Source organism: Ptychodera flava, chromosome 7 (assembly GCF_041260155.1).
Source record: "Ptychodera flava strain L36383 chromosome 7, AS_Pfla_20210202, whole genome shotgun sequence".
Taxonomy (NCBI): Eukaryota; Metazoa; Hemichordata; class Enteropneusta; family Ptychoderidae; genus Ptychodera; species Ptychodera flava.
The window spans coordinates 32,015,972-32,039,720 of NC_091934.1; the positions used below are offsets into that span (position 1 = coordinate 32,015,972).

The 23,749-nt window shown below is 39.9% G+C and overlaps 1 protein-coding gene across 3 annotated transcripts in view; it reads left to right on the forward strand.

Moving 5' to 3' along the window:
- The first annotated feature begins 1,831 nt into the window (after positions 1-1,831).
- Positions 1,832-23,749, forward strand: part of LOC139137291 (orexin receptor type 2-like) — a 67,105-nt gene continuing 45,187 nt past the window's right edge. The window contains exons 1-2 of one of the 3 annotated variants that reach the window (XM_070705300.1): positions 1,832-1,972; positions 2,320-2,428. In XM_070705300.1, coding sequence (XP_070561401.1) covers positions 2,362-2,428 — 67 coding nt within the window. In that variant the 5' untranslated portion in view covers positions 1,832-1,972; positions 2,320-2,361. The remainder of the gene's footprint in view (positions 1,973-2,319; positions 2,429-23,749) is intronic. The other 2 variants (XM_070705301.1, XM_070705302.1) reach the window with 2 other exon arrangements.

Genomic DNA, 23,749 nt, shown 5'->3' on the forward strand with positions numbered 1-23,749 from the left:
TTTAATGGGCGAGACTGTTTCAATCGTGGGAGGTCAGTATTTTTTCTTTCATATTTTCAGTTGTTTCCTTCGCAAAACGCATTTTTAAATGGATTTTTCTCATATTATTTAGGACTAGTAACTAATAGATGTTTATAAATGGCTCTAGTTATGCATTTTGTTTTCTGACAAATAACGGGTAGCATATACGACGTATAGTGTACGTGCAGTGTCAAACATACTACGTGTACAGACATTGCACGCGTAACGATTTTTTTCAACACTTTTTTCCCTCTTCTAAACTTATAGTAGAATGTTTTGACGAAGAAATTCTGTCAGAAGATTCTGTGTTGCATTTGGAACATTCCGTCTAAGGAATCTTAATTTCTTAAATTTATTCGATGTATGAAGACTTAGGATTTTGTCGATCATGCCAAGAAGCTTTGCTAGCTTTAAACGGCCCACTACATAAACTTTAAGTAGTCGAAAGTTCATTAGCATGCTATAATAACACCATGATAAAGATCTTCTGCAACCATATGTCTTGACTCCTGAGATGATCCCGAAACAACTCAATGACTTTGTGAAGTTAATTCTGCTACGACAAAGCAGAGACCCATCGAATCTTACGTACCGCCAGTGTTTCTCAAGTATGGACGTTGAGAACATTTTCGATGAATTTATATGTGATGCACAGAAAAGTTTTGATGAAACAATTCGTCGGATCAGCTTATTCAGGTAGGTGCATGATCAAATGAGGCCGGCCGTGACCATGGTTTGAACAGCAATTACAGTGCGCTATTTTCAATTGTTTCTCTGCTTTGAATGACACATTTCCAACGACAATAGTTGCAACATCTTCGAAATGTTTCCAGTCCTCCCGATATGCTTATGTAGGTTGTTGTCTCTATATCTAATCCTATGATTTTTCTCTCAAAATCTCTGTCCACGGCCCCCGCCATCAAGTACACAGAAAGAGTTTGTCGCTCACAGCGCCCTCTGTGTATGACTAGGGGCGCGTTCGATTAACACGATCATGATCGTGATTGGCCAATAATGATCGTGATCGTGAGTTCGAATACGCCCAATAACAATCATGATTGATAATCACAGCAATCATGCCCCAGGGCGTGATTGGTGTGTTTTAACATGGCGGACAACATTGCAACACTACACAGATGCCGGTGCTGAAAGCAGAAACGACGGTTATTTAAAAGTTTCAGACAGTAAAATTTGATTTTTAAAGCAATGTTGTTAAGCGAATTCTGTCGCAAGATGCTGGTTTAGTCGCCTCTGCTATTAAACATAATATACTTGGATTTACAACGACATTTGAATAAAAATGGAAGCTTAAGGTCATCTCTAAAATTTGGAGCATTAAAATTAGTAAAATCTCCATTGAGGATATATTTGGCATCGTTTTCCTAGTTTTTTTCAGTGAACTTTTAAAGTTCCAGAGAATAAAATTTGATTTGTACAGCAATCTTTTCAAGCGAATTAATATAGGCCTAAGTCACTAGATGTTAGTTTAATCGGTTCTGCTATATTATGCACAGTATACCTTGATTTACAAAGAAATTGAAAAATATTTTTGTTTGCTATACTTGTTCAGAACACAACAGGCGGACTCTCGAGTATCGGAGAGCGAATGCATATTAACGTACATCTGATGAAAACATGCACCAATAAACTATAAAATCGGAGTACCTTAGCTAGAAGTCGCTACGTACGCTCCGGCTATGTGGAAATGCATCAACACTGAGGGCAGCCAAGTCAGCTGAAAACAAGAGGATCGTGATAGCCAGTTTTGTTCCACAGCCTCGATATCGTTCATGATGTCACATATATCACAGCCATGATCGCGCAAATCGAAAGCGCCCCTGGTTTGAAGTCGTGACGACGCGCATACGCGCACGGTGTTGGCAATAAGACATATTGTTGTTGCCTTCGTCGACGGAGCAGATATATCTGGTGGCTGCCAGAGACTAAGTAGGTAGGTTAAGTGAACTTTAGAAAACCGAGCAGTAACCTTTAAGGCTCTTGATTCAACAGTTACGTTATTTGTTTTCTTGCTTTTCCTTTGTTTGCCTTTGGTTTTCTTCTTTCCTGCAGAGCTCTGATACAATATCCACCCAAAGGTGTACATGTTAATGATGATTCACCTTTTGGAATGACACTTTGGAAACACATGATGGACAAGGAAAGAGTGTTTTTTGAAATGTAATATAGTGTCGGGTATGCACAATATGGATACCTCAGGCGCACATTGAAAATTGCGCAAGATTTTCTCTTGATCATATCATGCGTTTTCACTAAAGAAGGTAGACGTCAGGCCTTCAGACTGAAATTGAAGAAATTTGAAGAAATTTGACCGGTTTTAGCATGGCAACAATTGAAAGATTGATATCCTCTTGGAAGTATAGAGTGATGATCATACAGTTTAATCCAGGTTTGTTTTAAATACCTCAGTAGTAAAATAAAGGTGGTCAACTGTGATAAATAAGAATTTTTACACCCATTTTATTCATTTATCTACATGAAGCGAAGGAAAAATTAACCATCCATGTAACTAAAGTATAACCCTGACCTATATACGAACTCACGCACGCGCAACAGGGGTTTGACGCAGCAGTGCATTGTCCTGAACTAAGCGGGGAAATTCCCTGCTGAGTCAGACCTGGACTTGCGCAATACAGTAGCTGGGGACCACTGATGCTGGGACATGTAGAAACTTGTTCTGTCTGACCTAAACACACAACATGTATAAACATGTACGTGAGGGAATTCCATGGGAAATTCCGTGTGAGTCATCACCATCAAACTAGCCTATATAAAGGGACTTTTACCCCCCGTTGTCAGTCAGTCGCGGAGTCTAGCTGATGTTGAACACGAAGTTAACTAACTTTCATATCCATTCAATCCATAATATCGTAGATATCGCTCCAGCGGCGGACTAAATCCTTCTTGTTTTTGAATTTCTAGCGCCTGATGAAATATGTCCTGAATAAGTTCTGACCCCGGAGCCTCTGTTGTTGCACCTTTTTCTTGTATTTGTGTAAGCAGCTGTTTATATTGAACGTAATAATGTTTATACTTCTCTCTTCTTTTTGATACTCCTGTTTTTCCTTGTATCACATCAATAATAACACCTGGTATAGGAGTTAAAGCTAAAAGAACTGGAACTGTCGGAATTGCTGCTATGACAGCAGAACTTACAAGAATTCCCTTAGTAATATTGAGAGCCATATCAATTCGACCCATTAATTTATAACTTCGTCGATATGCAGCACTTGTTCTTTCAATATAGTCGGCCAATTGTTCAACGCTTTCAACAACTGAGATGTGCATTTTTACTGTATATGTAAGGGATGATAAAAAATAATTGTAGTAATATAGAAAGACAATATGGCAGAAGGAGGAGAAGATATACCACTCCAGGATTTCGATGATGCAAATTTTAATGACGATGATGCTACTGATGAAACAACTTTTTCCTATGATGATAATGCCCTTGCAGAAGCCGATCCTTTCCAGGCTGGCTCACGCGATAGCCCGCAGGTGGGTCGTTTGGATGAACTTAGAGTAGGAAGCAAAATATATAAGGTTAGACAATTCTTAGACTATAATAAAATTACTGATCCGGATGCACTAAATATATTGGCTACGGAATCTGAGATTAGGGATGGAAAGCTGTATTATAAAAACCTCAAGCTGTCTAAAGATAGAGAGTGGATTTTATAAGCTGTCCACATTAAAGGGAATAGAAGGAGGACATGAATTTGTGAGAGAAGTATTCGAAGACCACTCAAGCGCAGAGCCCGAATATGTGAAACGTGAATTGCATTCTGAAGATGTGAGAAAAGATAAAATACCGGCTGAGAAGATGACGCCAGAAGACATGGGTGTATACAAAGATGAACTGACATTCTTACGGCAAGATGCTTCTGGTAATGCAGATAAAATACAAGCTTTTGAAAATAAAATCGAACAATGGAACAATCTAAACCCCGAATATAGAGCTTTTGTTGATGAATTAAAGATGGCAAATATGCGTCTTGATGAGCTTTACAGTGAAAGAGATAAAATTATGTCAGAGCAGACAGAACTTACACCTGAACTCAGAACAAGACTAGCTAAAATTAATAATCGAATTGAAGTACAACATGATATGATCAGTGGGGCACGTGAAAGACTGGCGTCGACTAGGTCTCTTCGTGATGTAATTTCCGATCCAGAATTATCACTGAGACTGAAGCTGACAGAGTTATTTAAACGAAATGGTATAACAATCGCTGCAATACTGACTGCCCTTGGAATGACAATATCAACAATTGCCCTGGCTGTGACTAGAGGAGGAGGAGGAGGAGCGGGAGCAGGAACTGGAGCAAACGCAGGAGGTTCAGGTCCGCCCAAAGTATATACAAAAGCGAAAGAAATTGTAAAGCAATTTGGCGAATGGTTAAAAACCTTGGCCGCAAAAAGTGCTGCTGCAATACCAGGTTTAATCGGCTCCCTTGTCAGTTTTCTATTAAAAACAGCAGGATCGGTGGTCGGATTTGTCGGAGAACAGCTATGGATATTTTTAACTGGATTAACATTAGTCATTATAAATAAAATTATGTATTAATATATCACACCCCCCCTACGGAATCGGCATGTTTGGTGAAAAGAATATTGCAAAGTTTCTTTCTAAAAATAAAGACCTGTTTGGTTTCTCTGTCGAATTGGAATGGTGCAAACTTCGGCGGGTAAATCGACATATCCTTCGAGCAAATCCAGGTGTCCGACTCAAAGATGATAATCTGTATCATAACATATTAGCTTTCGTGAAGGAATGTCAAAAGACTAACTTCTTTAAGCGACTAGAATTCATAAACGTCTTTCAGGAGATTGACAATGATGAAATGGAAGTCCAACATCTCCAAGAATATTGGGTCCTTCGATTGATTCGCGACACAGGCAATCGATTTATCTTTCAGGCAGACGGAAATATTTATGTAAAGATGTGATTTTTTCTTCTAAGTTATTATATACACGAAGTGAAACTTAAGATGTGATTAATTTTCTTTATAACATGTAATTTCTTTTTTTCTTCTACTATATACATTACACGAAAAATGGGGTACGATAGAACATTATCACCGACTTTCACCAACCGAATACCGAATGGAACAAAGTCAGAAAGAACTCATCACGTGATTGCTCATAATCCAAGTGAGGCAGATCCAGGCCAGACACTTATCATACGATGTCCGAAGTTAGAAAGCGGAGTACTCTTAGTTCAGATACTTTCGACCTGGTTTTTGATCTCGAAGTAATGGGAGATGAATATAACCGAGTAGTACAAAATGTTGCAAAAAATTTGGTGGAGCGTATGAAACTCACATTTGAGGGTCAGACACTTTCCGATTTGAGTAATATAACTTTATTGAATGCTATCGTGATCTCTTCAAACATAAAAAGGAGAGAACGAACATGACACTGTACGGAATTCAGAACGAAAATCTAAGAAAATTGAGAAGTGTTGCGAAAGATGCAGACACTACCGTTTTGGGCGATATTTTACTTCTCAAACATATAGAACAAAATATGCTATTCGTCTCACTCATCCCCTCGTGACAGGTCATGGAGTTGCATATCCAAAAGCGTTAGGGAGTCATATTGAATGGGAAATTACGTTGGCACCCGCCCCCCAATTACTTGTCAGTAATCAGGTTGTTACAACCAATTATAAATTAAAAAACATTCAAATGGAATACGAGACAATTTCTGACCTCGATCTCGCGAGGTCAACTGCTGGTTATTACAACGGTGGAAAAAGTTACCTTTACGAGCATATACATTATTTTAGAACAATCCCATTCAAAGAATCGGACACGGTTATCAATGAAAATATAAATGTACCACGACGTAGCATTAGAGGTATTGCTATACTCTTCACTAAAAATCAGAATCAGGCAGAACTGAACAGTGAACTTTTCTTTAACCCATCCATTGAATCTGTGTCTGTATCAATCGAAGGCATTGCAAATAAAGTGTACGCTCAGAAGATGTTGCCAAGACAATTTTGGCGAGAGGTGCGACGGTATTTTGCTGAAGATAAAGATTGGTGTGAAATTGATATAGATGAGGTCGATTATTTGAAGAATAAATTTTGTCTGTTTATCGATCTGCGTAGCTTTAAAGATATTGAGTTTCATGGAAATGGTTTAAAAGTAATGAACACAAAGGACGGAATTCAACTTGAGATCCTGAAGAAAGATACCGCGTGGGGTGGCGATGACGCTCACAATGATAATATATTTGCCCACGTTTATGTTATTAGCGATGCCCTGGTCTCTATTGAAAATAGTAGATTAAAGTCTTTACAATATTAACCATGACCCGTCATTCCTATCGGCCATGTTTCTGCCAGCCATTCGCCCGTGTCTGGATTGTATAGCTGCACACGTTTGATATCATTTGGCGCCATCATAATTTTACTACGCTTTTCACTACGGATTTCTCCAGCCTTTTTCCGTACAAACTGTACAAATTGTGCCGGCTCCGGCTTCTTCCCAGTTTCAAACAGATCTTTATAATCTTCAAAGTTCAAATGTTTTCTAACACAAACATCTTTCACCCCTTTATTTTTTTTCGTCTCGGAAACGGGAGTTCGAAAAGCATACACTTTCGAGCGTATGCCGACAAAATCAAGAATAGGTTCACCATTCAACTCATCTTTAAATTTACCTATCACTTTTTTATTAATCTTCGGAAAGTTGTCCCCACTCATCCCACTAGTATCATATATAGACTTCTCACCATTCTTTCAACATCTTCTCGGACTATATCATTGAAAGTTACGTCCGGGTCCGGGATCGGCACACTGTAAACAAAACTGTCAGTATCCATGTAGGCTAATCGTATTCCAGGGAACCGTGCTAGAAAGTAATTGTAATGCGTCTCATACATAAGCAGCTTAGAAAGTTCCAGTACTGCGGCGCCGATGAAAACTGGTTTTACATATTTATGCTCATCTGTTTTCAGTTCCAGTAGGGCACTGTCGCAGGAATCGCCATCCTCTTCGGAAGTTATGAAAGTTATATGTTTCATCTTTGGATTATACTTCTGAATCTTTTTACGTCCACTATCCGTGCCGTTCCAGTCCGAAACAAATTTAAAGTCTCTGTACTTTCGAACATCTTCTATTGTCTTACCGAACATTGCATTATTCATCAGCTTATAGAAATTCTTTTCAAAATCTGTCCTCCCCTTGTCCTCATTTTAGTGTTAAAGTCAATATATTCGCGAGACATGCCCTCTCATCGAAAGCAAGCACCCGATAAATCTTTTTCAATCTCATTCCCATCCGAAGATAGAATTCCAGCAACTTGTAGTGTAAGACTATCTCTCTCTATCCATCACACTTGTAATCAGTCGACCGCCCTGCCTCGGAAATTCATAGTGATGCGGCGCTAATGGCAAATCGCTGTGTTCTTCATGTAATTCGGCTGGATATTCTAAGTCTACTTCTAGAAAACTTGGAGGAAAGGTGGAACCAGGTCCCCACCCTCCGGAACCAGCTCCCCATTCCTCCCACTCTTCCATCGTCATCCAATGAAGTCCGCCCGTAGGCATTGGTTGACTCATTGCCCAGCCGTAGAGATTGTTTGCATCGAGATATTTTATTTCGGTCACCGGTTTCTCCGGATCGTAATTCCCGTAAGCAGGATGATTTGTCTGTAAATAATGAATATTACACTGGCTGATACCGCCTCGAATTCCCCTCTGTACGAAATTCATCTGCTCAGCATCTTGAATGAGCCCAAATTTATTACCTGTGTAAAGTAACATAGCATCCCATGTCAAGCCGGGCGCTGACATGTAATGGGCCGGATCTAACTTATATGCTTCTAAACATGTGTCACGGAAATTTTCGAATATATTCGCAAGAAGGAGAACGTCAGTCTCGCAATAGAATTCCATATAATCACGAATCGTCTTACATTCAACTTCGTCCCATACTCGCAAAGCATGTTCGTAATCAGACTCTGAAATCCCCTCTTCCGTCAATTCGCTATAAAATTCCCCCCTCTCCGGGAGCTCCCCCTCTCCCAGTCTGTCAACCGAGTCTAAATATTCGTAGGGGAAGAAACCTTTTGCCCTTTGAATGTCCGGGTACGAAAGTGGCGCCGCCGTCCACCCATCCTCCGGCACAGTTTTTGCCAACTTCGCCAATGACCCCATCATCAGCTGAGCACTGTCCATAAACTTTATAGAAAATAAACGTCTCTTTATCTCCCTCTTCCCATCAACAACAATTGAGGCACTAAAAATAAATGTTTTCGAGAGGCCCATAATTCCACCATTGCTCGTCTTAGCTATTATATTTGGCTCTTGTCCCCCTCCATCTATTTCATGTAATTCTTTCAAAATAAAAGAACCATCGTATCCCTTGAGGTTGTGAAAGTAGATAGGAATGGTTCTCGACGGCCGGCATCCTTCGCAATAGAAGGTCGCCTCCTCCTTCACTACTCGGTATCCTGCCGGCTCTCCACATGCAATACAGACTGGATCGTTGTAATTAGAAGGATCCCTCATCGGTATTATTTTCCAATAATACGATTTCGAATAATACTCGGCCCGTTCTTTCATATCCTTTAGAAATTCTGTAACACAGGAGAGACCTGTGAATGTTCTTTTACCATAAACAGTGGGCCGCCGTTCCGAAGGATTCGATCCTCCCCACCCCCGTTCCACCATAACATACGAAAGACAAATTGGAATGTGTCGGCCGGTCCCCTTCTCAATAATTGCCTCAGTATCTGCATAGACGACGTAGGGAGAAGGAACCTTCTTCCGATGTCCTTCGAATTGACATACTTCCTTAGGAAAACCTGGCTGGGCAGTGTCTGTTCCACAGTACACCTGATGTATTTCTAATTCTTCTGTTGACTTAAAACCTCGCTTACAAACCATACAAATACACTTCCGTCTGCGCTCATTCTTTCGATTAGTACGAGAATTACGAAGGCGATTTAACGCAGTAATTGGCACGAAGTGACCCCGGGATCCTCCCTCTTCACCAACTATCAGTAATATATTGGCTATTTGATCCGTTCCACCTTCCCCTAACGGAACGGTTCCGTCAGGGGTTCCACTATATAACACAGTTATGTCTGACGGGGCGGGATCGGACTCGTGGATCTGAAACACTTGAAGTTTCGTGCTCGGATTTTGCTGCTCGAAGCGCCTGAATACAGTCAGATCGGCGGGCGTAGGAAAGGGAATACCTTCCCAACAGTAGTCAGCCATAAATGGGGCGTACGTATTCCATTTTCTCCTTACCTGACCACATTTCTTTTCACGAAACTCGGGGTCGGTCAACTTTAAACTTGCTACGATGGCGTATTGAAAACAGTTCTCGCTGCCCGAAGGTAGCACCAGATCGCTAACACAATGCTTATTTTTTAACCATCCGGGAAGTTGAATCCGTTCCCCTTCGGAACGCGTTCCAGCCCCGAGTAAAACTTCTACTAGAATTACTTCAAAATTAAGTATCTCCTCGAGAACGAGACCAGAACCCTCAACATTTTCAATTGTATCAAGCATAAGGTCGTAGCGATCTATTAATTGTTGCCCCACATCCGCCCCTCTTACATCTTTTGTGTATGTATCTTTTAATTTAACATACAATGTACGCGGTTGTGTATTACCAGTTTTCGGATCCGATAATTTGACTTCCATTTCGGTATAAACAGAGTACATCTTTCGTTCCGAATGGCTTTCTTTGACCATACCTTCAATATCCACCAGCTCCCCGATATCCTTGACTCGCTTGACTTCAGGAAATTTTTTTTGTAAAACTGCTCCCTTGAATGCTGTATGTAATTGACTGGCCATAATAATCTTTATGATATATACTATCCTAAAATTTTTAAAATGAAAAATAATTATTCTATGATAGGTCATCAAAATCCACTATAATATTTTTGTCAGCATTTATTTGTTTATATATCTCACCTAATCTTTCTAAGTCGACTAGTTCTTCCACATCTTGAATTTCTGGTTTATTAGGCGCAGCACAAAATAACCTCTCAACAGTGAAAGAAAGGCCACGCTTACTTAAGCGCGGTTTAAATGCTAAGAATTCTATCTTACTACCTTTCCGGATATTACGAGGTACAATAGCAGGATTTTCTCGGACTGGCAATGGGCTCACTGTTTTAAAAGCACAGTCAATTTCTTGAACCATATCAATACATGTAGCGAAATCGTGATTTCTCCCTCTTTTAAACTGAAATTTAAAATACGCAACTGGCTGCGCCCCGCTCCCTCGCTTCTGATACACTTTAGATGGATTGTAAAATCCGGTAGTATTCTTGGAGTTAGCGGCCAAACTTGCAGCATAACTTTTAGCAGTGCTTGCATCGAAACTTTCACCTAGGGTACGGAATATTATTAAATCAGTAAACTTTTGAAGACTCGGTTGCCAACGGACACACACCCCATCACATGTAGCTGGATCTTTAGAACCATATTTAGGTCCGATGTTGAAAACTACTTCTAGCTCACTGTCTACGTATATGAAAGGATCTACATATTCACCAAATACTAATTTGCCTCCATCATCAATTTTGATGTTTTCTCCGGTTTCAAGTATTTTTATTGCAGTTGAAATAGAAAGGATTGTCATTGTCTTATCGTATATATCTTAATAAAAAAATTTTAAAAAATTTTTTTCTATGATATAGTATCCTAAAATGTCATACATATTCATAAATGGACCAACTGGAAGTGGTAAGAGTTACGATGCAGTAAATTTGAAAGAAGAGGGAGTTGCTACAGTGACTCACGTGCCAGAATTTGACACTAGTTTTTCCAGCAACATTGCCGACTTTTATAATGGGCGTGTCGTTGTTTCGATTGCTGATTTTCAGAATCAGTTTATAGAACATACTCTTAATTTACAATATCAGGCTGGGCTCCCTTCAGAACACTACATTATTTGTGACTCTTCCATAATTCAACATCTGACTTTTTCTCGAATCCGGGGCGTTTCCGTGGCAACGGAAGAAAAAAAGATTGTTTCTAGAGCATTTGACCATTTACCCAGTTTCATTATCATATTCAAAGATATGCCTTGGGATTATTGCAGGCGGAATGTGTTGACTCGAGCAAGACAATATGAAATAACCGCCTTAGAAGAACTAGAAGAGATTCACAACAAGTTCAAACAGACTTTCTTAGAAATTTGCCACGACTATAGGCTTCCATGTTTGGTAATTCATCAATCTCTTACCCCCCTCGTTCTCAAGAATATACTTAATCCAACAATTGATACTGAGACAGTCGGGCCAGTAGAATATCCACGAGCTTTTGACTTTGGAATTGCATGGAGCGGCGGCAGCCAGGGATTTTTAATAGACGGTTTCAAGGAGGAGGAACTTGAAAAAGCGTACTTCCCACCTGGTCAAGAACAACTAGAACAACCTCGAGTCTCACTAAAGAACCTACACAAACTTCTTAACGCTTGTGAATCTGTGTGTGCTTATAATGCTTCGTTTGACCTACAAGCACTTGACATTATGAAAGGGGGGACTTTGAAGTTACTTGTCTATGGCTCATGTCAGTTGTGTACATTATACTTCAACCAGAACTTATCGATAAAGCTGAACAAGGGGGACTCGAAAGAACGGACTGTGGTAACATGAGAAGTCGTTTTGAAGATCTTGCAAACTTAATATGTTCAGGAACTGAGATACCACCTCATCCACATACTGCCGAAAAAGATGCAGTAAGTGAACATTACTTACGACAGTACATGATAAATAATTGGCCAGGTGGGGGTGGAAGTGGGGTGGTAAACTGACACTTTCGGCTTTCAAGAAATTAAGACTTTTTCCATGGTACTTATTGAATAACTTTCGTAAATACTTACGTTAGTACTTGACAAGTACCAGCACAGGAACTTACGTAGTACTTGACAAGTACCAGCACAGGAACTTACGAAGTACTTACGTAGTACTAATAACATTTTCCTCTGGCTCCCAACTATTGAAACTTTCTGGATAACCTTTCCATTTTATCAGATAATATTTCTTTCCTCTAATTTTTTTCGTCTTCAAAATTCGTTCTACTCTGTACAGCTCGTCGCGTTCCGAAAGGGCACTCTGAAGTTCATCGGAGTAGAAAGTGCCGAGTATTTCCTCTCCATTCAGATCTTTTATTTTGTAAACTGGTGGCGTTCCCAAGCCAGCTGCATACACCACTTTTGAAACCACGAAAATCTCCTCTGTCCAATTGGTAAATATCCTTTCTTAAAAGTGGTCTTGTATTTTGTAATTCGAACCCGTTCTCCCGGCTTGAATTCAGGGTTAACTCCCCGGCTGCCAACTCAGGACCGAATAGTGTATAAAATGCCTGCCAATCGTTCTCCTCTGTTACGTCCCTGGGTTTCATTTTGATACTTCCGTGAACGGTGTTATTGTAATTCTCAAGAAGGTGGGGTAGAATGGGGAGCCAGGAACGTGTCTGTTTATATGTAAAGTATTTCCACATCATCGTCTTAAGGGTCCGATTAAAACGTTCAACGACGCTAGCTTTTTTATCACTGTAGGTGTGAAACCAGTGAATTCCCACCTCCTGGAGCCACCCCTGCATTTTCTGATTAGTAAATTCCCGCCCCTCATCTGTCTGAAGTTTGTCGGGCCTTCTCCCAGATTTCTTAATCAGTCTTGTAGCGCCTGTAACGTATCATCAGCCGTTTTGACTGTATCGGCCTGGCCCATGCATATTTGCTTAGCACATCGATTACTGTCAGCATGTATCGAATGTTACGATTCTCTTTTGCGAACGGGGGAGGGAATTCCACGAGATCCGCTTGCCATTGAGAGTCTATCGATGTTACAAAAACGCGTCGGCCGCCCGTAGCACGAGTACGAGGTACCGATTTATGTAGATTATAAGTTAGCTGAGTTTTTAACCAGTCCTGTACCTCTTTCTTAGTAACGTGGAGTCCGCTGGCCCGTGCTGCGTCATACAATTTTGTACACCTCCAAAACCATTTTTCGGGTTGTAATATAATTCTCTAAGAGAACCTTCGGTAGAACCTTCGGGATTCCTATCGGTAGAGCCTTCAGCTTCCATAATTGCTATATTATACGAATAATTTTATGTCGTACGGATTCCGTAAACGAAATACTAGTTTACTGAATGGCCTACTTTTCAATTGCTTGATTAGGCCCACGGCTTCCCGTTCTGACACCTCCTTTCCATATTCTTTTATAATAGTTTTGTTGTCTATCTTGTTCGGTGTGTAAAATAGTACTAACATCTGTATGTTTTCCCTGAATGGTTTACTAATACTAGTATATTGTTGAGTCAGAACCCAGACAGATAATCCGTCATGTCTTGCGCTGAAACCAAGTTGGACTAAAACGTTACTGCGCTTCTTCATATCTTTGGACGAGGCGCAGTCATCGAGGATTATTAAAGTGTTCGTTCCAGCCCATTCTTTATGCACGTAGGTTAATGTATCATCCACTGCATCGAGTCCGACTGGAAATATAAACACATTATCATCGGTGAAAATGAATCTTCTATTATACGCTTTATTATTCATGAATGTTGGGCAAATGAATATCACATATTCGAATTTCCTTAAGTACGGACCGGTGAGGAGGTCCAACATAAATTCTGTTTTGCCAGAATATGTCGGTCCAGTTATAATCATGTTGAATGGTGGGGTTACGAACATTGCCATCGGATCGGATCTATATACTATACATAAATGTAATGAATATTGCTAAAGATAACAAACCAATTTTACCATATTCGTGAATAGGGTCTGCGCCGGTCACGGCTGCTGCCTTAGGAATCCGAGTCGTGTCATTGTGAGGTGGTGATTCTCCGGGCTCGTCCTGCCACTTCACAGGATCTCCCCCCTCCCCTCCTCCTTCCATCTCGTGTACAGCACTTTCTCGAACTTCCGTGTTTATATCACCGTTCACTCCGAAGGACATAGATTCTGTTGCGTATTGCAATTCATTATTATAACCTGAGATTGCCGGGCCCGAAAGAATGACCATCTCAGACGGCAAGAGAAGTAAATTGGGCGAAACTGCCATATCAAGTTTGACACCAGTATTCATTATTGTGTCTTGATATCGCCTATAACTGATTACTTTGTCTGTATTACGAATTTCATCTTCGAGGAGAACGCCGAATTCTTTTCTTACTTGCACTGCACTGCCAGTATCACCTACTATGGTACTGCGAATATTTGCTTGTGCGCCGAGTATGCAATATACGTAGGCTTCAAGACTTTCGTTGAGGCGAGCGAGACCGGCCTTTGTCAATCCGAGTCTCCCTTCAGAGGGATGAAACTATTATATTGTCCCTCCGATCCATCATTTCGGAAGAAATAGTAGTGCGGTCGTTCTTTGTCGGACAGTACATGTTTTTTCTTTCCAAAAATGGTATGTGTATAGAAAACGCCTCCGTCGGAGGAGAGGAAAAGTCCCGACCGTTGTATATCGCTTTTGGCTGTCTAACGGGCCCGCGATTAGTGTAATATTCATATCCATAACCAAGACCCTTATTTTGACCTTTTCGATAACGAAAGTCGGACTTCGTTGGACTTATATTTCCAAATTCTGTACATAGAAGTTCATATTGGACGAGATTGTACGGATTGTCGCTGGCTTTGAAGGTGGGGAGGGGGTCGTCTGGAAGTGCAACGCCCATTTCATGAAGGATCCTACGTATTGTAAAATATACATGGAAACGGCAGAATGATCGTATTTGTGGAGGGAGGATTTCCCCCCTTCGGAACCGAAGAGATGGGCGAATGATATACCACAACCAGTAGTGCTGCACCATACGGCGAAATTCAGTTGCTGGTCCCAATATTTCATATGCGGGCTGCCCAGCCAGACATTACTTTCTTTCGCTGATCGATGAGTGATTACGTTATCTTTGAACACATCCCGAGGATGAAAAGTAAATTTATCTGTCGGCGTTACATATATTTCTAAGTCCATGAGAATAGGTTTTATTCCCCCATTCGGTTTGGAAGGAATATCAGCATGCTGTACTGTCGGTACGCTCGTCTTATTCAATTGAAAAGCAACTGGGAATAAGTCTGTACTCATTATTCGTGTTTCTATATACATATAGATTTAAATGGAGGAGAATTTTCCCGGAATCCCTGTCGGAATCGTTCTGTTAGGGGTACTAACATTCCAGACTATGTTAATACTTTATTTCGGATTCAGGTTTAAACGAATTTTTTATTTTTTACTAAGAATAGATAACATACTGCAAACAATGGAGAATTTAATAAAGTCATCGGCAGCGGCAAATACGACAGCGCCCTACCGGAACGGTTCCGAAGGGCCAACCGCAGCGTCGGACAATAATCGATCCATAATAGAGACGAAACGTGAAAAAATACTCTGTGTCATCGCAAGTGGTCAAAGTAAGTTATTTTTTGGTAAGGAGATTTCAGTTGCTGACGTAGAAAAATGGAGAGATGAAACGGTGGATAAAGCCTTCAAAATGTACGAAGCGAAATACAGTTCTCTTATAAGTGATACCATCACTCAAAGTTTCATAGATCTAGGAGCCCGCGCAATTAGTCAGGTAGTTCCAATCGATGATCGAGATAACTATGCCACTGATCTTAAAAAGGATTTTATTCTAAACAGTGAAATAAAACGATTATCAGGACGGATAGGGTACACATGGGGGCCCCTGATTGCTCTAATTTCCACCGGTTTAATTACGGGTAAACATTTAAATTTTAAAAAAATCGGTTTTAATATAGTACCTGAAATAAATGGATTCAACTTCGCCGACTCAGCAAACGACTCCGTCAGAAGCCCCGCCGACGACCCCCACACCGCAAACGGAAACGACGATCTTCCCTACGCCACAGCGCAACATAGAGAAAGTGACGTTACCGCCGAAGCATCCAGGGAGAGTTGCTGCGGGCAAGAAATTAGCGGAATGGAACAGGAAAAACAAGGAGAAGAAACTAAAAGCAATGGAGGGGAATGATAGCGATGCGGTAGCAGACCTACCGCCTACAATGAAAGAACAGTGTGATAGCTCACGCTGGTATAATAAATGTTATCTTGTTTTAGGAATTGTGGGAGTTTCATTGACTGCATTAGGGCTATATTGGGGGCGTGCTCGGCATATTTGTCCCCTCCGGAAAGATCCTCCCCAGAAAGCGAAAAAAACAGAGCCCGTAGCGGCTCCCTCCGGAACAGTTCCGACAGGGGTTCCGAGGGGAGGGGAGGGGGAGGGGGAGGGGGAGGGGGAGGTTTCCAGCTCCTCTACATTGTATGAGATGGATTAACTCCCCATATTTTTTATTTTTATTTTTTATTTTATATACTAGTCAGCAATCATGGATACTAAAACAGTTGTAAACACAATGTACGATGGTATTGTAATCGCAGGACTTGCGATGGGATATCTTATGATCTCCAGCAAATTTCTGAAAATAGAGGTTGGCGATCCAAGTCGACCAAATTTAACTCGATTGGCAAAATTAGGCGGTGCGACTGCTGCCGCGGTAGCAACCAAAGATCTCCTTGAACAGAAAAATATTATTCCTGCTGAACCTTATACTTCGTAATGGGCACCTTCGGAATAATAATAATATTCATCGAACATTTATACTTAGTAATATATACATACGTACAACGATGATCATTTGGATTGAAAGCAAAACAGGTGAACCTGTTACTGTTAATTTTTACCCTTGTATTGACACGACACAGTTTACGAAGATAAGACTGCTAGAGTGCGGACTATATAATTCATGGCATAACATAACATCGACAAATAATGTACTAAAATATCAAGAAGGTGACCAACCAAAGAAGACTACATCAATACGCCCAGGTAACTACAATATCGATACGTTAAACAAAGCAATCGGGTTGAAGCAAAAAATTACTTTTGAAAAACATCTGCCGACAAACCACGTTCTTCTAACTTTGGCTAAAGATGTTAAAGTTTATTTCAATGCTACAGGTAGCTTTGCCAACGTAGTTGGTTTTTCAGATAAACCTGAGGACAACCCAGTTATAAAAAGTACTATTAGTCCGAAGAAAGTGGATTTCTTAACAGTCACTAAATATATAGTTCATTCAGATGTAGTCGATGTTACTGGAAATTATGTTTCATTTGGTTCGGGTGAATACATACAGGGGAAAGTATCGAACTGTTTACAAATACTTCCCATCCGGGATACGAGAGAAATAAGTGAAAAGGTTACTTACGATTTAAAAACGGAGCAATTTCTATGCCATTGAGAAAAGGGGGAGATTACATGAATTCAATGCGTATCTGGATAACAGATCAGGATGGGAACATGATCGATTTCAATAACTGGCCAATTAGCTTTGTATTGAATTATTGTAGTCGTTCCGAAGGATCCTACCGGTGTAACATAAACCATCCCACGACCAATCCTCCAGCAATATAGATCATCTCATATTTCTTTTGCTCAGGACTGGGTTGATAATAATCTGAGAATTGCGCTAACGCTTGCGCTGGACTTGACGTAGAGTTGCTTTGCACCGCTTCTGCTTCTTCCAGGATTTCTGCATCTGTATCTCTTAATTCTGCTGCAGCATGTGCATCCTTTGCCTGATTTTCTCTTTCCCAGTCAGCCTGTAGTAATCTTTTTTCTGACCAGACGTTGCGATCATGTTCAAATTTTTCTAATGCTTTATCATGTCGGACTTTCTCTTCAATAAGAGCCTCACCATTCCCAGAAAGCTTTTGTCCGATAATATTTCCTCCTGTGAATGCCGTTGCATTTAATACAGCACCGAGAACTGTCATTCCTATAGCTGAAGCCATGGTTGTGTATATTACAAGGTATTATTTTAATTTTCACTGTATATAGCATAATTATGTCTGATCCAAGTGGCTTCGGTCTAGGTACAATTCGTATGCAAAATCTTGAGCTTGAAGATCTGAGTGATGTTAAAGTTAACAATAATACTAAGATGGCTGCTAATCATAATAAGGATTACGTCCTTCGTTACAAGGACCGCGAAAAATATTTCGTTTTAGCCAATGCCGCGGCGCCACCCCACGAACATGCTGTAGAATTTTCCGAACTTAAAGACATTGATGAAACTGTAATTGACGCCACAAAGGCTTCGAATGATCCTACTCCTTTTGCTCTGACATGGGATTCGGCTAGTCAGAAATTCATGCCTTATAATGTGCCGCGTAACATCTTAGATATATTGGATAGTGAAATTGCAGGAGGTGTTGCTGAACCACCAGGAACTCCGAATGTGATTTATTTTGATAGCAATGTAAACAAATATAAATTGTTAGATTTTCGTAGTTGGCTTACTCCTACAAATCCATACATTGCACTTCTTGGTATACCAATTCATCTTAAAATTAGTCCTCTTAATACAATAATTAAGGCAGATAATACATTAAGAAGTGGATAAACGAGGGGGAGAATTATTGCTCGTATACAGCTAGCGGAGTTCCAGTTAGATTATTTTGGGACACAACTTTAAAGAAACTGGGTCTGAAAAGCGTCGGTGATGAGGCAGCTGTTCTCACTTTACAGACTGTAAATCAACAGATGACTGATAATATGAAAATACTTCAACATGGTACAGTTCTCATTAGATGTGTAAAGTTAGCTACTGGAGATGAATTTGACGATTTGTTGGATATTATGCTATGAAAACAGATAACAGAACAACTTGTGATATTATCATAAGTATTGATAAAGATCGCAATGAAATGAGTATTGAATGTTTTGTTGGTGGGAATAGAATAGAGAACGACTTAGGAACTACATTTGTACGTAGAGATAAAAGAGTGAACACTTTAGATATCAGTACCATTCATCTGAAACGTCTCATATTATTTGAAGTAATGGTCTTCCGTCACATTTTAAGTTCAGAGGAAATTACTAAAATTTTATCTATCAGGTGAACAAGTTCGCACCGATAGGAACTCCGAGTTCAAAAAAAACCTACCGGAAATTCAGACCTCAGTCATGCAGTAGGAAAAAATTCACATCAGCTAGACTCCGCGACTGACTGACAACGGGGGGTAAAAGTCCCTTTATATAGGCTAGTTTGATGGTGATGACTCACACGGAATTTCCCATGGAATTCCCTCACGTACATGTTTATACATGTTGTGTGTTTAGGTCAGACAGAACAAGTTTCTACATGTCCCAGCATCAGTGGTCCCCAGCTACTGTATTGCGCAAGTCCAGGTCTGACTCAGCAGGGAATTTCCCCGCTTAGTTCAGGACAATGCACTGCTGCGTCAAACCCCTGTTGCGCGTGCGTGAGTTCGTATATAGGTCAGGGTTATACTTTAGTTACATGGATGGTTAATTTTTCCTTCACTTCATGTAGATAAATGAATAAAATGGGTGTAAAAATTCTTATTTATCACAGTTGACCACCTTTATTTTACTACTTACTTGGTAGCGTTAATTTCCCTCATTTCACTCAAATGCCGAAGACACAACAATTGAATTTTGATGAAGACTTTTTAGAAACGTTTCTCATCTCGAGCGAAATGTGTAAAACATTTTTTTTCTAATCCTCCATATGAACAAAATCAGCACATTAACATATGTAACCTATGAATTCAGTTGACGAGTTCATCAATGGTGTTATAATTTTGTTGTAAATTATACAGAGGTCATCGAACTAAACGTACGACTTGTTGATAGTTATATTTGTGACACTTTTTCGAATTGAAATTCATACAACGTTATTTTGACGACACACTAATAAGCCCGTTGTGGTATGGTGTTGTACACTGGTCGCATTAATAAAATTACTGCTAGTCATACTTCTACCGCTATAAAGAAACCGAAATCCAACGTCCTGACCGCGGCAGGCACGGAAACCATGGATAAATATTAAGTGTTTATTGTGGAATATGACAAACAATAGAACTGTGCGATTACTTCTGAATGTCATCAAAGCTCATTACGCGTACGGACCGCCGGCTTTCTTGCAATAACTCAAAACAATGTGCTGTCCCTTTTATACTAATTGAATTCTCCCGTTGAATGACATTCTTCTGATGAATTAGGCCCTTGGGTTGGTGAAAAGCCACAGTTCTGCAATAGAAAATCATCAAGAATAGATGAAACAAAGGGACTCATAACATACATTCAGCAATGTTATTGTTCATGCTTACTTTGTCGACAAATATTGAGCTTATGCTGATGTAAAAATTGGAGTTGGCTTATTTTAATGTTTATGACAATTGCTATGTGCTTTGATAATATTTTCATTAGTTTTTGCTTTATTTAACAAAAACGCTTCATCCCCCTAAAGTATATCGGAATACAGAGGACATCCTTTCTAACACAACCTGTTGTCCACAATAAACAATGCTGTTAACGTCAAACGAATTCCAATCCCGACAAAGAATTCTGTTTTCAATAGTAATATTTTATACAATTTTATATAATTTTATATAACTTGGTTAAGGTAGATCGCGCCTGCGGGACAGATATTCGGACTCTCAAACTTTTACAATTCTTTTCTGATCTACCACTTGTGGGGGTTCATTTTAAAGCTCTTGGCGTAAGAAAACTTTTCACTGTCTTAGTTTTTCCGAAAAGCGAAAAATATATTTTTCTCCATAGAGTTAACACAGGGATGGCGGCCATTTTGGATTTGAAATATCGGTAAATCTTGGGTAATTTATTTCTATAGTACCAAAATTTGCATGATGACCACGGATTTTTATTCTCGATTTTAAAAGAGAATGGTTGAAATATTCATTGAAAACAGTTTAAGGAAAGGTTTCAGTCCTTCACTTTCGAGGCTCATACTACTTGAAGCGTAGAAAGAGAAATAATTACAGGCTAGAAGAGTGGAAAATGCGTGTATTAGTACGCTCGTTTGAGCTTTAAATCCTTGGCGTTCAACGTTGCTCTAAAACACCACAACGGTGTGGCGAGGGTAGAAAATGCCCTACTATGTAAAACTCATCGTGGACCATTGACAGATCAAGACGTCTCATATTGTAACGACGTAGACGCGTACGTGATCGCAATCTGAAGTCGGACACACAAGTATTTAAACGGAGCGAATGACTGAATCCGTCCCCATCTGTCGATGCCGCTTAACTGCCCCATTCTGTGCAGCTAGTTCACTCGTTCCCGAGCCAAGACAATTACGCTGTCGTTGAATACCGTAGACGCCACATGTACTGGCAATTTCAAGGAAATTTGTCGTTGCTTTCTCAAAATCTTGAGCAATTGTCCCTGGGACGCGCCGTTTGAAGATTTCTGTTTTGAGGCTGAAATGTCGTGAAAACAATATTACGCAGTCAGGGGTAAAGATGAGTTGTAGTCATATTCCTGCCGCCCTTAGAAATCTGCCAATTATATCAAACTTCGTGTGTTGTGTGTAAAGGGTTTTCCCGCCGTCGATTTCTTGTTTTTAGGAAAATCCGGTTTATTGCAAGATTTAGTATGCAGACAGAGAAACAGTGTATCTTGAGTGATGGCAGTGTTTCTCCGGAGTGATTGTGGCATATAGTGCATTTATGATTTAGAAGAGCAGTGTAGACGCATACTGTCTTCAGGGACAGATTCTCACGATGATATTGTGCCGGACACTGTACGTGTAACATGATTTATCGATGAAGCTATCGAAATTGTATTCCCCAAGGGAGTTTTTGTTGCCCAGTGGTAAACAGAAAAACATAATTAAAAAGTCCCAAAATTATAACAATGCCAATATCCCCTTCAAAAGAAAACACTGGCAATACGTAAAATGGGCGTCTAAATTTGCGTTAACTTTATAATCTTTTGTTGATGTCGTCGCTTCTAAAAGAGTTGACGGTTCATATTGCATTTCAAAAGAAAATGTAAACAATCTATTTAATGGATCGAGGTATTAAAATTGCAGTGTCTGTCAGCGTGTCCTTTTAATTGAATATTACAGAAGTGACATCTTATCGCTGTCCATTAATATTATCCTGTTCATCTCAATAAACAAAATTGTCTCATTATTTTTATAGTCAGTCAGATCCAGACAACTCGCGACGGCATGAACTTTAGGGAGCCGTCATTATTTACGGCCGGAGGGGGGGGTCGGAGGAATTTCATCGGAAACTCTGAAATTTAGCGTAACCCCCCCCCCCCCGGCCAACCATGATGAATTTATAAAACACTCCCCTCTCTAACACAGAAATTTTGACAGACCCCCCCCCCCAAAAATACATGTACAGTATTTATAATTTACAAAAATACAGCAATAGTAAAGACCTTTCAAATCCTGGTGTACCCTGCTAGTTTATCATCGGTTATCTCATGACGGTTGAGAAAGGTGAATTTTACCTAAATGAAATTAAAAGTTAAAACAAAATATAGATAAAAAGCTCATGCTATAACCAGTAAACAACCACATACAGTATTGTTTAATTTTGATGTGTATAAGGATAGGGTTTTCACTAGGACGTCTGACAATGTACTCTTAATTTGAAAGTACAGGGTGGAGAACATGCAAGAGGCTTAGAGGGAAAGTGTCAGATAGGGATGTCCCCTCTCTTGCGTTGTAAATTTTGAAAAATTGATGTGCGCAATGGCGCAGTGTGGTGCAATCTGACAGATGATTTTACTGAGCAAAGCTGTTAGAATACCCCTGGGGGAGAGCAAGAGAGGGGTTATTCCCTTTCTCGTATCAAAAAGTTTGAGAAACTGATATGTGCAATGGTACAATATGTTTCAATTGATTTTGCACCAAAAATTGAGTAACCCTCTTCTTTTCGTCTACAGTTTGAGCACAACCCCCCCCCCCCCGCGAAACTTTAAATTTTTGAGTGACTCCCTCAGGTACCTCCGACACCTTCGCAGACCGTAAATAATGATGACTCCCTTATAGTGTTGTTCTGTGGCTACAACTAGTCGAGGAAATCCACCAGTGACAATAACATTGGCAAAAAGAGATTTTCGGCGAGTAAATTTAACTCCTCATGATTGAAGTGCTCAAGGGCCAATAGCTGTATCTTCATTTTGATGATTACACTATTTCTGTCTTTAAGTTCAATTCCAGCCATAGTCTTTTATTTTTGTTCTACTGCTCAGGTTATTTTGAGATACGCGGTATACTTGACATCTCAGCCTGTGCATTGTAGACTGTAATGTTATTGTTAACAAAGTGAATTCTTGTCGGGACTAGAATTTAAATTTAAAAATTTAAATATACAATAACAGTCATTGTTCTGTTCTTAAAACAAACTGCATAGGACACCGAATCAAAACGTCTAGCAAATCAACCTCCATGACTTCATTGCCTGTCTCTCATTCTGAGATCATGGCAGTTAGTTATTGAAACAGTGTGTATCTAAACACAGACAAATAGTAGAAACAGTTTCTATTTGTCTGTGATCTAAAGGAAAACATCGACCCCTAATTTCCAGACATGCGCAGTAGAGCAATGCCGTTGCTGTTCTCTGTATGTGGTATCTCACGGTTATTTTTCGTACACACAGTGACCACTGTGACGGATTTTCCTACAGTCTTAAGTCTGACCTTATTCTACATAGATTTGAATCTTTGCAAATTGTTGGCAAACACCTATTCTTTGCCTGTTTTTTTTTTTTTTTTTTTTTTTTGGGGGGGGGGTCCCTCTTAAACATACTTGTATGTAAACTTAGAATACCTGTCTTAGCCAGACGTCGTGTTGCCAAGGTTACAAGGCCGCATAGAATGACATGAGCAGAGACAAGTAAAGCAATTATC